The following is a 13,976-nucleotide window of genomic DNA, read 5'->3' as shown; positions in this document are numbered from 1 at the left end:
AGGGACCTTTGTCACCGACACTTCAGCTGGCTAGGCTGCCCCACTCAGCACTTCTGTACCCTCACCTTAACTACTTTTGAGAAAAGTGGAGCGTGGTTGTACTCTGTGTTTCTTGCTAGCTTCTTAGCCTTTCTTTGCGCTCAGAGACCGCTCTTGTGTTGCCCTGGAACAGGCAGCTATGATAAGTCACCCTCTGCCCTTACTTTCATGTCTCTGCCAACCTCAGAAGTCAGGTCCTCCTGTTACAAAGTCCGGAATTTGTCAAGGCCGTTTGGAGGGAACATTTTGACTAAGTAACAAATTCTCGTTGCCTTAGGTCTCTGCGTGACCTAGAATTATTCTCAGCTGTGTATGGGGCGTCTTATGTACCATACTGTGCATCTTACCTGTGGTGTCTCGGATTCATTGTACTTTTACATTGACAGCACTTGTGAGAACAAGCTAGCTGTTCTCCTTTCTATTTTGGTTTACTTTTGCTTAGTTTGCTCAGTGGAGCAGGTAGCAAGTAAAAGTATTTGTCAGGTGAGTGGCACTTACTAAATTTACATGTGTCCAATCACTTACAGAAATGGCAGAATTGGTACTTTGGCCATGGTGTTTATTCTGATACTCAGGGAAGATAGTCTGTGGAGGTCAGTGTCTGAGCGTTTTTAGGAACAAGAAATGAGTCTCCCACCAGAATGGAAGATTTGGGGCTCCCACATATGAATATTTCTTTTTGTCCTGGCTGAATTGTGTCTTATAATCCCAACTTTTAGATTGGATGGGAGCCCTGAGGATTAGTTCATCTGGCCCCCTCATGTTCGAGATGAGGAACATAGGCCTGGAACGATCAGCCTCCTGGCCAGGGTGCCACAGGGGGTTGACGGAGGAGCCAAGTGTAGGGCCACCCCCATTGCTTAGGTGCCGGCAGGACTCCAAGAGCACTCTCATCTTTCTGCTTCTCTAGTATCTTGATGGGTGGAGAGCTTGTGTTCTGAAGATGCTGGACCCCGATCAGTGTCCCATGTCAGAACTCACCTGAATCTTGCCTTCCTTAAGCCTCCCCCCAAGAGCTCTCTGTCCTCCAGCCCTGCCCCCGCTTCCCGCCATCACCCCTTAGTGCACAAAACCCCTGTGGGAGAACTGGCTCTGCATTTGGGGCTCCCCCAGGTTCTGGTCCCTCATACCAGCCCCCATGCATCTGGTAAAAGCAGAGCAGAGCCTCCCGTCCCAGCCAAGTCCCTCTGCTGTGGAAGGCGCCCTTTTCCTCCGCTCTCCCCCGGCCTCCAGACCCGACAGCTTGCCTAGGGTGCGAGGCTCAGCCCTTTCTGAATTGAGTTCCTTTGGGTTTCTTCATTCCCGCAGTGCTTCCGTGACTTTACGGAGAAATATGATGGTTTAGTTTATTTTGTATTATTACACTGAGAGCAAAGGTCTTGGCAGTTGTCCCCATGCTAACTGGAAATAGAACCGCTCCAAGGTGAGATTGTAAGCCTAACAATGATCCTTCCAGTAGCATGGACCCAGACTTGACTTCCATTCCTTGAAGTCAGAAAACTTAAAAACCATTCAGAGCTAGAACACAGAATTTGTAAATAGCAATTCCCTTGTTCTCCGGGTCAATGCCAGGAGAGACAAACCACTCACCCTTCACTAAATGTGATATTAATAGAGGGCACAGATAATTGAACCAAAAGTCTTGAAAAGGGGGGAAGAGAAGACAGTTGGTAATCTGGGAAATGGGTCCTAAAGATGTCCTTTGTAGCTTTATACTGTACATAAGTCTTTCCATATATTTCTTGTTCTGTAAATTTCAGTAAAATCTGCGTACCTTCCAAATGATCGGCTTCTCTCCGGAGTTTTCTATCTGTATAACTTCAGCCCGGAGCAACCTGGCAAAAAGGCAGGATAGAGAGGGCTGGGGGGGGGGGGGGGTTGTGGAGGAGGCCCCGGCAGGATGAGGACATCCTGGAGGGGAGGTGGCGTAGGAGAGGACCCTGAGGATGCTGTGCCTTCTCCGCAGCGCCCACCCGTGTGATCCCTCCCAGCCATGCCTCACTTGGCGTGGCTTCCTTACTGTTTTCCCTGCTCAGAGCTATCAGTCCGTGTGTTATCAAGTATTCACATTGCAGACGGCACTTTGTCAAGTATTAAAAGTACTCAGTGTAATGTGCTTTACGGGGAATATCATTCAACTTCCTAGAGATCTTGTTTTCAAAGAACTTCTCAAGTGCCCACAGACTAGCTTTTCACGTTTCAAGGCAAATGAGGGTCAGCAGAGTTGAGTGCTGTGTCTTATCACGTCTTCCTTTGCTCAGCCGTGCTGGTGACATGGGGCAGTGCTGCACTCTTTGATCTTGCAGTAATTCAGAGGATTCCGGTTCCTAAGAATATTTCGGATTATGTTAAATATAACCTTCCATGCTCCCTCTCTGAGTACAGAAACTGATACTGGAACAACACAGAGACTATTCGCACGGCCTTTGTGCAGATCCATGAAGCACTTCATATGGATTATCATGGAAAAATAATGGATAAAAATATTTAGATGGTTATCTGGAGCAGAGAAGAGGAACGGGTGTAGAAGCTAGACCTCCGGTTTTATCTAGTTTTACAGATTTTACTTTGGAACCATGGGAATGTTTTACATTTATATTCTACATTTATTATTAGAAAACAAATTTAAAATGTAAAAGAAAAAAAAAAATCCCTAAAAAGCAAAAGCAAAATAAATCACTTGATACATCAGGATGAAGGCATAACCACGTAGAGAAGAATTATTTCACATCACCGTAAAACATTATATCAATGATTCTACATCCCTAGTAGCAGATTCCTTAAAGTCAAAAAGACTTCAAAAATATTTTGTTTTCAGTAATTATATAGTTAGCAATAAAATATTGGTATTGTTATTCTAAAACTTCTAAAACTATTTTACATATTGTAGGGTAAAGCAAATACGTAATTATGTTACTGTTTTTAGGAACTAAGTTTTTTAAATGAAAGAGCTAAACAAAAATCAAAAGTTTTAAAATACATTATGAAAAATCCTGAAGTCCTAAATTTGAATTGGAAATATCCATATGAGCTCATTATGGTTTTCCTCTTCTAAAAAAAATATATTTTTCCTTGCTGTGTTCATTGAAAAGGCCTAGAAATACCCAATCCAGTCACGAGAAGCACCTCTGGCGCCCCCCACAGGGGGATTTCTCAACACTGTTCCTCCCAGAGGAACCAGAGCTCCTAGCAGAACCCAGATGCTGATTTGAAAAGCCTTCCACTGGCCAGTAAATACAAAGAGCATTAGTGAAAATAATACTTTCTCTGCAATGAAGCTTATCAAGTATGTGTAAATCCAGACTTGCAATGATACTTTTTTAAAAAGTTAATCTGTGACCTTTGGGGAACGGTTAGAGGATCAACTCATTCTGAAAATGGTAAAGAGAAAGAAGCAGTGACCAGGTAGTCGATAAAGGAGAGTTCCTCTTTATAGAAGTGCTTCAGATCAAGAAGGAGTGATAGGAGTCGAAGAGCAACACTTTGCCAACCGTTCCTAAAAGGAAAGATCTAGATGGTACAGGGAACAGAGGACTGTGTTATCACCACAGACACAGTCAGCAAGACCCAGGCTGCAGGTACCAAGGCAAATACCTGGTTTCTTCAACGGCCCAAAAAGAAATTTGCGAGAAAAAAGGGAGGGAGGAGAAAGAACCTAATGATTGAAGAAACACTTCAGCTCTCTGCCATGTGGGCTTTCTCTGAGTCCTGAAAGCAGCCAGCTCGATTCCAGATACCAGGGAGCTGCCCACTGACCAGATAATTCTACAGGAGCAGTTCTCATTTCTCCAGTGTGATGTTGGTATTGTCCTTGCCTTTTAAAGAGTGCTTATCTCTGACATAGAATTTATGGGTGCATTGTAATGTGGCCAGCGAAAGGGGGAGGTAGGGGATGGATGGTGCAGGTGCAGAAAGACTGGCCATGAGCTATTCATTGGGAAGCCAGGTGATGGGTAGATGGGGACTCATTATACTGTCCTCTAGTTTTGAAAAGCGTAGTGTTTGCCATAATAAAATTTTTAAGTAAAATAAACGAAGAGAAAATACTCACGAGCCCTGATGTAGCTGTACTGATTTCCAGGCGAAACCGATCTCAATGCTGCAATAACGGAAGCAGGAAAGACTTACGAAGAGATTGCCGGTCTCGTAGCAGAACAGGTACCCCCATGGCCACCGGTCCCAGTCCTGGTGCAGATTGTACGCTGTTGGACCCCCGTGTTTCTTTAACCAATTTTAAAACAAACTTTGCAAATAGATCTCCTCTTCTTTTCTATCTTTGTTCATTGTGTATGGTAATAGTGTTTCTTCGGGTAAGCCAAAGTGATGGATACATTTATCACCAAGAAATCTAAACGAGTACCTTCCAGTGTCGGTGGCTCAGATCCATCCTCCGTCATCAGGGGGTTGGAATGTTAGGGCAAGAGCACCGTTCACGCCACTGTTTGGACTCTTGGCCTGCCTGAGGCCGGCTTGACTCGGCTGGTAAATGGCAGGCTCTCAGCATTCAGCAGCCTACTATGGAGAAGGCACCCATGCGGGCCCAGGCAAGGGGTGGGTCTCTGTTCCAGCCACGTGGCTTTTATTGGGGCCTTCAGTGGTCCAATTCCAGTTCTTTTTACAGAAAACAGATAATAAATTCCCTTAAGGGGAGTAGGCATCAATGTTGTTTCAAATCCCTACATTAAAGTTTCTCAGATGACTTCTTGAAATACGCGCACACACGCGCACACACCTTCATGTTGGTCACTGACTACCACTACTTATAGAAAAAGATTAATTTTTAAAACTGTGCATAACATAGCTATTAAAAATTATAATTCAGGGGTGCCTGGGTGGCTCAGTCGTTAAGCGGCTGCCTTCGGCTCAGGTCATGATCCCAGGGTCCTGGGATCGAGCCCCACATCGGGCTCCCTGCTCTGCGGGAGGCCTGCTTCTCCCTCTCCCAACTCCCCCTGCTTGTGTTCCCTCTCTCGCTGTGTCTCTCTCTGTCAAATAAATAAATAAAATCTTTAAAAAAAAATTGTAATTCAGAAAAATTGAAAAATATTAAGTTGCCACTTAAGAGGACTACCAGGTTTGTTTGGTTTTTTTTTTACGTTGGGTGAGGACTACCAGATTTTTAATAATAATTTATATTCTCTGCTAAAACTTAGACATTAAATGATTACATCTTATTTGCTTGTATATAAATAGTATTAACTAGTTTTTTCCCCTACAGTATCACATTTTGAGCCACCTCAAAATAACTAATTTTACCAACCAGCCTAAAAATGATGTAATGTTTTATCATTTTCTCTCCAATCTACGATTGAGAATGTAATAGTCTTGGAGGTTGTTTTCTTTCAGGAAAACTAGGCTGAATGTTAGCCCTTGATACACAGTAACTCGTACCTGAGGCTTGGCTCATACAGTCCTCCAGTACGACCCTTTTCTGGATTTCTCTGCCAGTAATAACCAACCTGTGTCTCGTTGTAGCCAAAGAAAGATCTCCATTTCCTCATGGAATGTAATCATGAATATAAAGGTTTCCTTGGCTGCTTCCCTGATATTATCGGCGCCCACAAGGTAACTTGATCCCAGAAGTGCAGACAAGATGACATGGGTGAGCCAGGGCCGTGACGCATGGCCACTGAGCGGGCCCAGTCGCTCAGTACGGCCCTGAGTCGGGGAGCTTTCTGAAACCGGCCGGAGCTGCTTGGGCTGTTTAAATAGTGAGGTCCCATAACACGTTTAGACTATGGGTAGTTTCTTGTTTCTTCGAGTCTATAAAAAGATTACTTTGAGGGAACAAAAATGTGAAAAAAATATTCCTTTATGCCTATACTTGGGTCAGGTATCAAACAACATAATCATGCTGTTTGAAATTCAAGACAAGATTAGGAATCCTGCTTGCCCTTTCTCGTGGGACCCCTGTCAGCTGCTTGGGCAAGTCCTCAAAGACCCTTTCCCGTCGAGATGAAGTAAGATATTCTGTCCCCCTGGGCCTGACGAAGGGTTTCCTAATGAAAATTTAAATGGTCAACATCGATTTTATATTTTTGTACTAATAAGGAAACTATATAATTCCCACCATAACGGTACTTTTAAACTGAATTTTGAAATGTTTTGGGGTGTCCTCACATTTCAATTCTGGTTCCTTTTTCTCTGTTTCAAACTCTACATATTATTTCAGAATAGGGGCATTTTATCAACTGTCGTATTCTGGGATACTGTGATGCACCTGGATTTACTAGGAGAATCTCTACAGAGGCTGGGTCTGCGACCTTCACAGCCCTGGCATGTGGCCGTTTTAGCATTCAGCTTAATAATCCAGGTGTCAGGAAGGGAAGCCTTGTGCAACTTCAGATAATTTAATGTCAGGATCAGAACATCGATGGACACTTAGGTGTTTCCACATCGTGGCTGTTGTGGGTAATGCTGCGGTGATCCTGGGAGTGCAGTGGTCTCTCTGAGATAGTGATTGCTGGGGGAGTAGGTCTTAAAAATTCTCATCACAAAGGAAGAAAACAAACCAACTTGTAACTGCGTGAGGTGATGGCTGTCAGCAACAGTTAACAGTGGTCGTCGTTCTGCAGTATATACAGACATCAGATGATTATGTTGTACACCTTAAACTCATGCAGTGCTGTATGTCAATTACATCTCCACAGAACTGGGGGGAAATAACATAAATATAACAAAAATTAAAATCTCAGTTAAAAAAGCAAATCAGAAGAGTTAGCTTGTCGTAGGGATCTATGTCAACAGCAGAGTTTGCGTCATGGAGCCTGATGTATGCATGAGTGTAAAGTTTTTCTTTGCAGACTGCTCTGATGAGCACTGTGATGATACTGAGGGGGAAACATTTGGCAGCTGTATCCCTACTTCTGCCTGAGTATTGATTTGAAATTGATGCAGCGCTCCTCCCGGAAACCAAAGTAAAGCTGCCGGTCAGCGCGCTCCAGCACCTGCGGCCAGCATGCCCCCGAACAGAGACAGAGAGCCGGGCGCAGGCACGAGGCTGTCCCTCATTGACCTTCTAAACCCCCGATGCCTGTGTCCGTCCCCTGCGCTCCTCCCGTCCCGGCACAGGCTCAGACATTACGGAAATAGAGTGCTGTTTGCTTTTCATCCTGTTGTAGCATAAAACTGTCCATTTTAGCTCAGTTCTGTTTTTCAAGAATAGCAACCCTCTTGCTTCCAAGTGACTTGCAGGAAGTTATATTTAGGCGCTTTCCTACGTTCTTTCTTTGTGGGAACATTTTTTTGTTCAGTAGCTGGTCAGTTGTAGAAGATGTAGGCATTGTTATATGATAAACGAATGACTAATCCTCTGAGCGTTGTTTTATTAACACTGTTGCATGTGTATTTCACAGGGAGCAATAGAGAAAGTGAAAGAAAGTGATAAACTGGTCGCAACTAGTAAAATCACCCCCCAGGACAAACAGAACATGGTGAAGCGAGTGGGCACCATGTCTTACGCATTGCAAGGTAAGACTGAGCAAGGTCCGTGCGCTGCTAGCGAAGATGGTCCCTCTCCCCAGCGGAGGTGCTGTTTTCCTGGCTGGAGAGAAACTAAGCAAATAAGAGCTGATTTCAGGTCCCCTCCCAAGCCTGTCGTTTGCAGGATCCCAGTGTTAATGGAAATGAACCCCTTTCCCTGATCGAGCCATGAATGACAGCCCGATTAAACCCATGCGTCTTTATTATTTCTCAGAGGCAGTGAAGATCCTTTTATAACCCTTAATATTAGCTCCGATCATGATGCTGTGTTAGGTCCCGAAGTTCAGCTTCCAGCCATTTGTAACCTCTATCCCCGGGACTGTAGAATGTAAAGGGAGCTTGGACATATTTTTGGGCAGAATTTGAGTGTTAGTAAAAAGAAGATAGTAAATGGTTTTTATATATTTGAGTGCTTTCCACCACACAGGAGCAGTGAACGGATTTTTCCTGTTTCGGTGGACAGACGGAACAGGCATGGGCAAAGGAGAAAGGGGAAGGATGTTCTAGTTTGAACAAAACCACACAAAATAATGGGACAGGATTTCTCATTGACGTTCAGGAATAAGATCGACTTACAGGCTGTTGGGGAATGAGTGTTGGTGATGGTGGGGGGCCTTGAGAGCCGGGCAGAAGAGCCTAGACTTGCTGTGGGCATTAAGAAGGCAGTAAAAGGTTTGATGGTGGGGGTCAGGGGGGTACACCACTCAGGGAGAGGGTGGGAGAGGTTGGGGGGCAAACGTCAGAAGGCCCACGCAGAAGACCACTGCCTCTGTGATCTGAGAGTTCTGGGCCTGAAGAAGACGTGGTGCTCGGGGAAGAGAAGGAAGCATGTTTGCAGACTTTTCCAAGGAACAGCCCTCAGGACTAGGTAATGAGTGGGACAAAAAGGGACCAAGGTTTCCAGAACTAAGACAAGTGGGGGCAGAAATGGGAAAACCTGAGTGAAGATCTTTCTGAAGGGTTTGACATGGGGGATTTGGCTTTGAAGTTTTCCAAACAGATAAATGAGAAGCTTCATACAACTTGAGATAATAGAAAACTCAGAACAGTGCCCTTTTCGTAGGAATATATGCCAGCAACTGGCTTTCCAGGTGCTCAGAACGAGGGAAGAGGCAGGTGGCGATGTGATGGGGCCTCTCTTGAGTTGGTGATAGGGGGGTTAGGGGCGAGTCCCGAGAGACAAATTCACTAAGGGAGTCCTCTGTGAATAGATATATTCAGCAGAGTTGAAGAACAGGTGTCCAGATCCTCTCACCTGGTAAGAGGTTGGGTTCTGGGAGCCCTGATGCTCAGCAGCGAAGCTCCATACAGAAGAGGGTCCCCCTGCGTCACACTCACCCGTACAGCCTTTCAAGGGCACCCGAAGAAACCCAACCCAAGAGGGAATAGGCCAGGGCCCACCGGGTGCCTCGCTGGGTCCTGCATCACAGATGACGTCCACAGAGAGTGACCACCACGTCAGCCTCCTGCTCCATCTGTTCTGGGAGAACAAAGTCCACATGTGGGTGATTGTATTGGGTTCACAGTATCTCCTCTGCAAGTCAACAAGTCATCCCTCTGCTGGAGAGTATTGTTTGCGCTCAGATTATTTTCAGATGAGTTTTCTAGCTTCTTTATAAAGTGATTTGTCAGGAACTGGCCCTGCCCTGAAGCCAACCAGATGAAACCGAGCAGAGCAAGCTGGCGCTGTCTGTGGAAGTTTGGGGGCTGATTGATATTTTGGTTTTGGTTGTAGCTGAAATGAATCACTTCCATAGTAACCGGATCTATGACTACAACAGCGTCATCCGCCTGTACCTGGAGCAACAGGTGCAATTCTACGAAACAGTAAGTCAGCCTCCCCAGGCCCTTTGCATGCAAGCACATGCGTGCGTGCGCACACACTCACACACACACAGGAGGATTCCTGGTAACATAACTTTGACCGTGTAAAGTTAATCTGCTTGTGTTTTTTAATCCTATGTAATAAACCAAAAGAGATTAATTATTGAGCAGGGGTTTTTTAAATCCCTTTTAATTATCTCTGCCTTTTCCTTTTTGAATCATACTGGGTTAAAAAAGGTTTCTCTTATGCAAGAAGGGGTCCTGACGCTGGTTGTGAGGCCCCTAGAAGTCCTTACTGGGAGGTTCCCCACCCCCACAGCCTCTCTCTGCCCAGGACAGTGAAGGACAGGAGGCCCCTGGCCCTGCAAGCTCTCAGCTGGGGATGGAGCCTGGCACCACGGGCAGGCTTCATGAATGAGCTTTCATTGTGCACCAAAGGAACTGTAGAAAGAAAACGAGAGAGAGAGAGAGAGAAACCTTAAATACTTAGGTTTGTGACATTTAGGAAACAGTCACAAAAATGTAAACTTTTGTAGTCTGCTTAGTAATTTGGTTGTTTACCAGAATGTCCAGAAAACAGGGATCTAGCGTGTAAGTGGAAACTTCGACATCTAAAGGCAGGTTCCGTAACTGTATCATTGACCATGTGCTGGCCGCCATGCTTTTACTCAGGGTTCCACTGTTGCCATGGTATTCTCGCGTGTGTGTTCAGAATGATGGTAGGCCAGCCCCACACTCCTATGTGTGCACGTGTCCTCTTTCAGCAAAACAGTGTGGAAAATGTCAGTCTCCAACAGCAAATTCTTGAAAGGGAGTTGTGATCAGTGTGCTTGCTGCATAGTGTGAATTGTGTGTTGGAAGCAGTTGGTTTTGGCCTGAGTTTCCAGAAGGAATTCCCTGAAGCATTTTTATCGCTCACAGCGTGCGGTCCCTGGGCTCTCTGTGTAGTAACCGCTGGCGCTGTGCGGTTGCGTCTCATGCATTAGAATCGAGATTGCATTTATTCGATGTGAGAAGAGCGTTGAAGGGCAACTTCTGAAACTCCGATCCTGTTGATTTGATAGACAATCTCAAGCCTAAGTGAGGTTTAATTATCAATGACATTGTGACTCAAAATAGGAAGCCGTGCATTTTAATCACTGTCCTCGTTAGAAGTAACAGTTCTATGAGAAAGTAACCCTTAAATACTAAAATTCCCATACTTGTTCATGCAGCAAACATGAATTGAGTACCTATTATATACTAAGGACTTACTCCAGTTACTTGGCTCCAAGAATGGCTGTGACATCTGTGTCCTCAGGGCAGGCCTGGGCACATAGCCCCAGCTGCGGTCCCGCACTGGCTTTATCATGGAGGCGCGGACGGTCTACACACGGCGGACCCGCAGCGGGTGGGATCCGGGCGGTGTGCTCGGCCGCGGGGACTTGGGAGTGCACGGGTGTCCGAGAACACAGGGGAGCCTCAGCAAGCACGACCCCCACCCCACCTGACTCCTGCTCTGGAAATGCTGCTGCTGAGACAGGCACCGGCTGTGCCAGAAAGAAAGGGGGCTTCCTGCAAGCTGGGGGCACCGCCTCTGGCAGCACCATCTGGGGTTTGGGGAGGGCCCCCCGGCTGGTTGGTGCTGGAGGAGACTAGAAGCTTAGCGCGGTTCAAGTCTGAAATGCTTGCAGTGTCTGACTCGTAAGAGATGGCAGGAGTAGGATGCCGTGGGTCCTAGTGGGACTGGTAGCTCAAGATTGTCTTGTTTCTTCACCAGATTGCAGAAAAGCTGAGGCAGGCCCTCGGCCGCTTCCCGGTTATGTAGAACACACCGGAACATGAAGAGAACTCCGAAGTGCTTCTTCCTGACTTTGGGCAATGCAATCTTATTTTTTTTCCCCCTTCATCAAAAACAAAAAGGAACGAAAGAACGAAAACCAAAAAGAAATAGAGTTGCAAAAAACTGCGTCTGTTTTATTAACCAACCTAAATGCATCAGTTACGTAGGGATAGTCATCTTTGGTTCATTTCCACCTCCGTTATTTAAAACAATGGAAATTGTCTCTATTTTTGGAAAGTACTTAAAGTTATCAGAATTTTGAATGGAAAATTAGGGGTTTCCCCCACTGATATTTTACATAAAATTGTAATTTTTACGTCGTCCATGATCTTCTGGGTCTTACCCAATGTCGGATAATTACTAATTGCTTTCTTAAAAATATGAAATATACCAGAATAAAAAATATATATGTTTGTATATTTTTATAACTCTTTCCAGTCCGGTGGGATTCCTGTCTATTTAGGAAAATCTACATGCCTTTCAGTGACATATTTACGACTCCAGTGCTTCTGTTTCCAGGAGGGAGGAAGCAAAGAGGGGCTCCTGGGAATTCTGGCGCCATCACGGTGGCTCGGGGTGGGGGGGTGCTCACGTGTGCCATGAGAGCACGCGGCTTGGCAAAAACTGAGGATCCCATTCACTGCCCCCGCTTCCCTCAGGAACGTTGCTGAGTGTCCCCTTCCACGAGGAGGGCTTCCTTCCCAAGCCTGGTTAAGGCATGGTTCTTGCCAGACGGAGTATGTTGAAAACATTGGGGGTATTTGTACAATGTTCCGACTCTGCTCCCAGGGATGGCGCCACTGCGCTGAGTCCTGTGCTCAGGAAGGAGTGCTCCCCCAGAGCTTCACCCTGAATTGGAGTCTTCAGCTGTTCAGTCAGAGATAGTGAGACATGTTTGTGAGGGCCGTCATTTGCCGCTTGATTTGGATGGTAGACAAGCGGGCCGGGGGTGTTATCTGAAAAGATGAAAAGCACAGCTTAGTAGACCTCTCCGTCCCCCCAGATGGAAAAGTTTAGGGACTGATAAGGGTGACAACCTGGATAATGCCCAGTAATCCCGGGAGCTTCTGTGTGTAAGAAGTTCAGAGTGATGTTCTTCCTGACCACATCCGAAACTTCAGATGGGATTTTTGTGATCACTAGGACTCCAGTTAACGGCATAAAGCAAAACCTAATCTTCGCAGACTGTCAGCTTTAAATCTGAACACTCACAGACACAATCTTCCTCCTGCAGATGAGCGTGTCCGTCCTCCACAGTTGCCTTACGACATTATCCCCACTGCTTTCATTTTCCTGACCTAGTGATTATAGTATAGAAAATGGAAAGTTTGGGCCAGCACAAATAAAATGAAACCAAAAAATAAGTAGAAGAGGAAATCAAATGAACATGAATAGGAGAATTTCTTGTTCTTTAATATCACGGGTTTTGTTAATGTTTTATAAGTAATTTTCCCTACCTGATTTTTCTTTCATAAAATCTCATAGAGCAATGTTTATGATACAGCCATTTAATATATGTACAAATTGTAAAGAATATGTATAAATGTTTAAACAAATGTAAGAGCATGTAGAAGCCAACATATAAATAAATTGTTAAAAAACCTGTACAGTAAATTCTGAAAGCACTTTTTCAAAACACTTTTTAGTGTTTGTGTGATTTATTTTCTTTCTTCCTTTCTTCCTTTTCTTTCTTTCTTTCTTTTTTTTTGGATAATTGCTTCTTGCCTCCAGCTCCTGAAAATAGTCCAGGTGATGGATTTTTCCCCCAAACCTAATTCTCCTGATAATGAATTAATAATTTAATTCCTTAAGTCAGAGTCACTGATCCTGGAAGCATGTCATAATCACCAGAGAGCTGTAAGAAGCAGATACTGGTGCTGATGGCAAGTATATTAGGGATCCACAGAGAAACAACCGGGTGTGTGCATGCGTGTGCACGCACACCTTACGTGATGTTTGCTCTTCTCCATATCCTGTAACTTAATTCTATGGTGTAAAAATCTCATGTTATAAGATAAGAGAATAAGAGGGGAAAGAAGTCAGATATTTGCTTTTACACACACGCACACAGGTATTCAAACAAAATGAGAAAACATGACAGTTAAAATCCTTTTATTGGGCCCTCAGCAGTGGCCGGGGCCGGGTCAGCCTTGGTGAGCGAAGTGCCCGCTGCTGAGCCCACGCATAACCTCCATCCCTGCCACCGTGGCACTTTGTTCGTGAGCCCACTGGGACATGACAGGGGTGGCTGGGGAAAGAGGCTGACTGGTGTCCACAGAACGGGCCATCCTATCCACTTGATTATTAAAATCCTCTTCCGCGGAGGTCACCTTTGGTGGGCATTTTTGGGACACCGAGATCTTCAGTTTCTTGAGGACAGGTCTGTCCACATTCCTCTCCCCCAAATTTCTTTCTCACCAGTTGTCCAGTCCTGTTCCTTTCAGGTATCTGACCATCCATCCGCCAAAGCATGGCCACAGCCCAAGAATGGATAAATATCCGCCCAGGAGGCCATTTCTCCTTCCGAGCAACATGAGCAGCCGGGCGCACTGCTCGATGTTCTGCCCACGGGGAGGATGTCCCTCGACCGTGTCCTTCAGGCATGTCCCGGGGAGGGGCTGTGGTGCTGCAGCCGTCTGCTTTCGGGTGGCATCTACATCCCGTGCAGAACCACCTGTAACCCAGGCCTGAGTCTTCTCTTCCTCCGTCAGCTGATCTTCGACAGCTCCCCAAGCAGCCATAGGTCAGGCTGGGAGAGAGAAGACGGTGTAGCAGGAGTGGGGACCGTGGGCGTTTGGGCCACTTGTCC

General features: G+C 45.6%; 1 protein-coding gene across 1 annotated transcript in view; it reads left to right on the top strand.

The window, feature by feature from the left end:
- The window catches only part of SNX9 (sorting nexin 9), a 63,631-nt gene extending 52,047 nt beyond the window's left edge, over nt 1-11,584 (top strand). Inside the window, exons 14-18 of the mRNA XM_021693104.2 lie at nt 4,121-4,197; nt 5,515-5,604; nt 7,395-7,509; nt 9,257-9,348; nt 11,105-11,584. Of these exons, the coding sequence (XP_021548779.1) occupies nt 4,121-4,197; nt 5,515-5,604; nt 7,395-7,509; nt 9,257-9,348; nt 11,105-11,152 (422 nt within the window). The 3' untranslated portion in view covers nt 11,153-11,584. The remainder of the gene's footprint in view (nt 1-4,120; nt 4,198-5,514; nt 5,605-7,394; nt 7,510-9,256; nt 9,349-11,104) is intronic.
- The last annotated feature ends 2,392 nt before the right edge of the window (nt 11,585-13,976 follow it).

The sequence above is a fragment of the Neomonachus schauinslandi genome, chromosome 8 (assembly GCF_002201575.2).
Source record: "Neomonachus schauinslandi chromosome 8, ASM220157v2, whole genome shotgun sequence".
NCBI lineage: Eukaryota > Metazoa > Chordata > Mammalia > Carnivora > Phocidae > Neomonachus > Neomonachus schauinslandi.
This window is presented reverse-complemented; position numbering and strand designations above follow the sequence as displayed.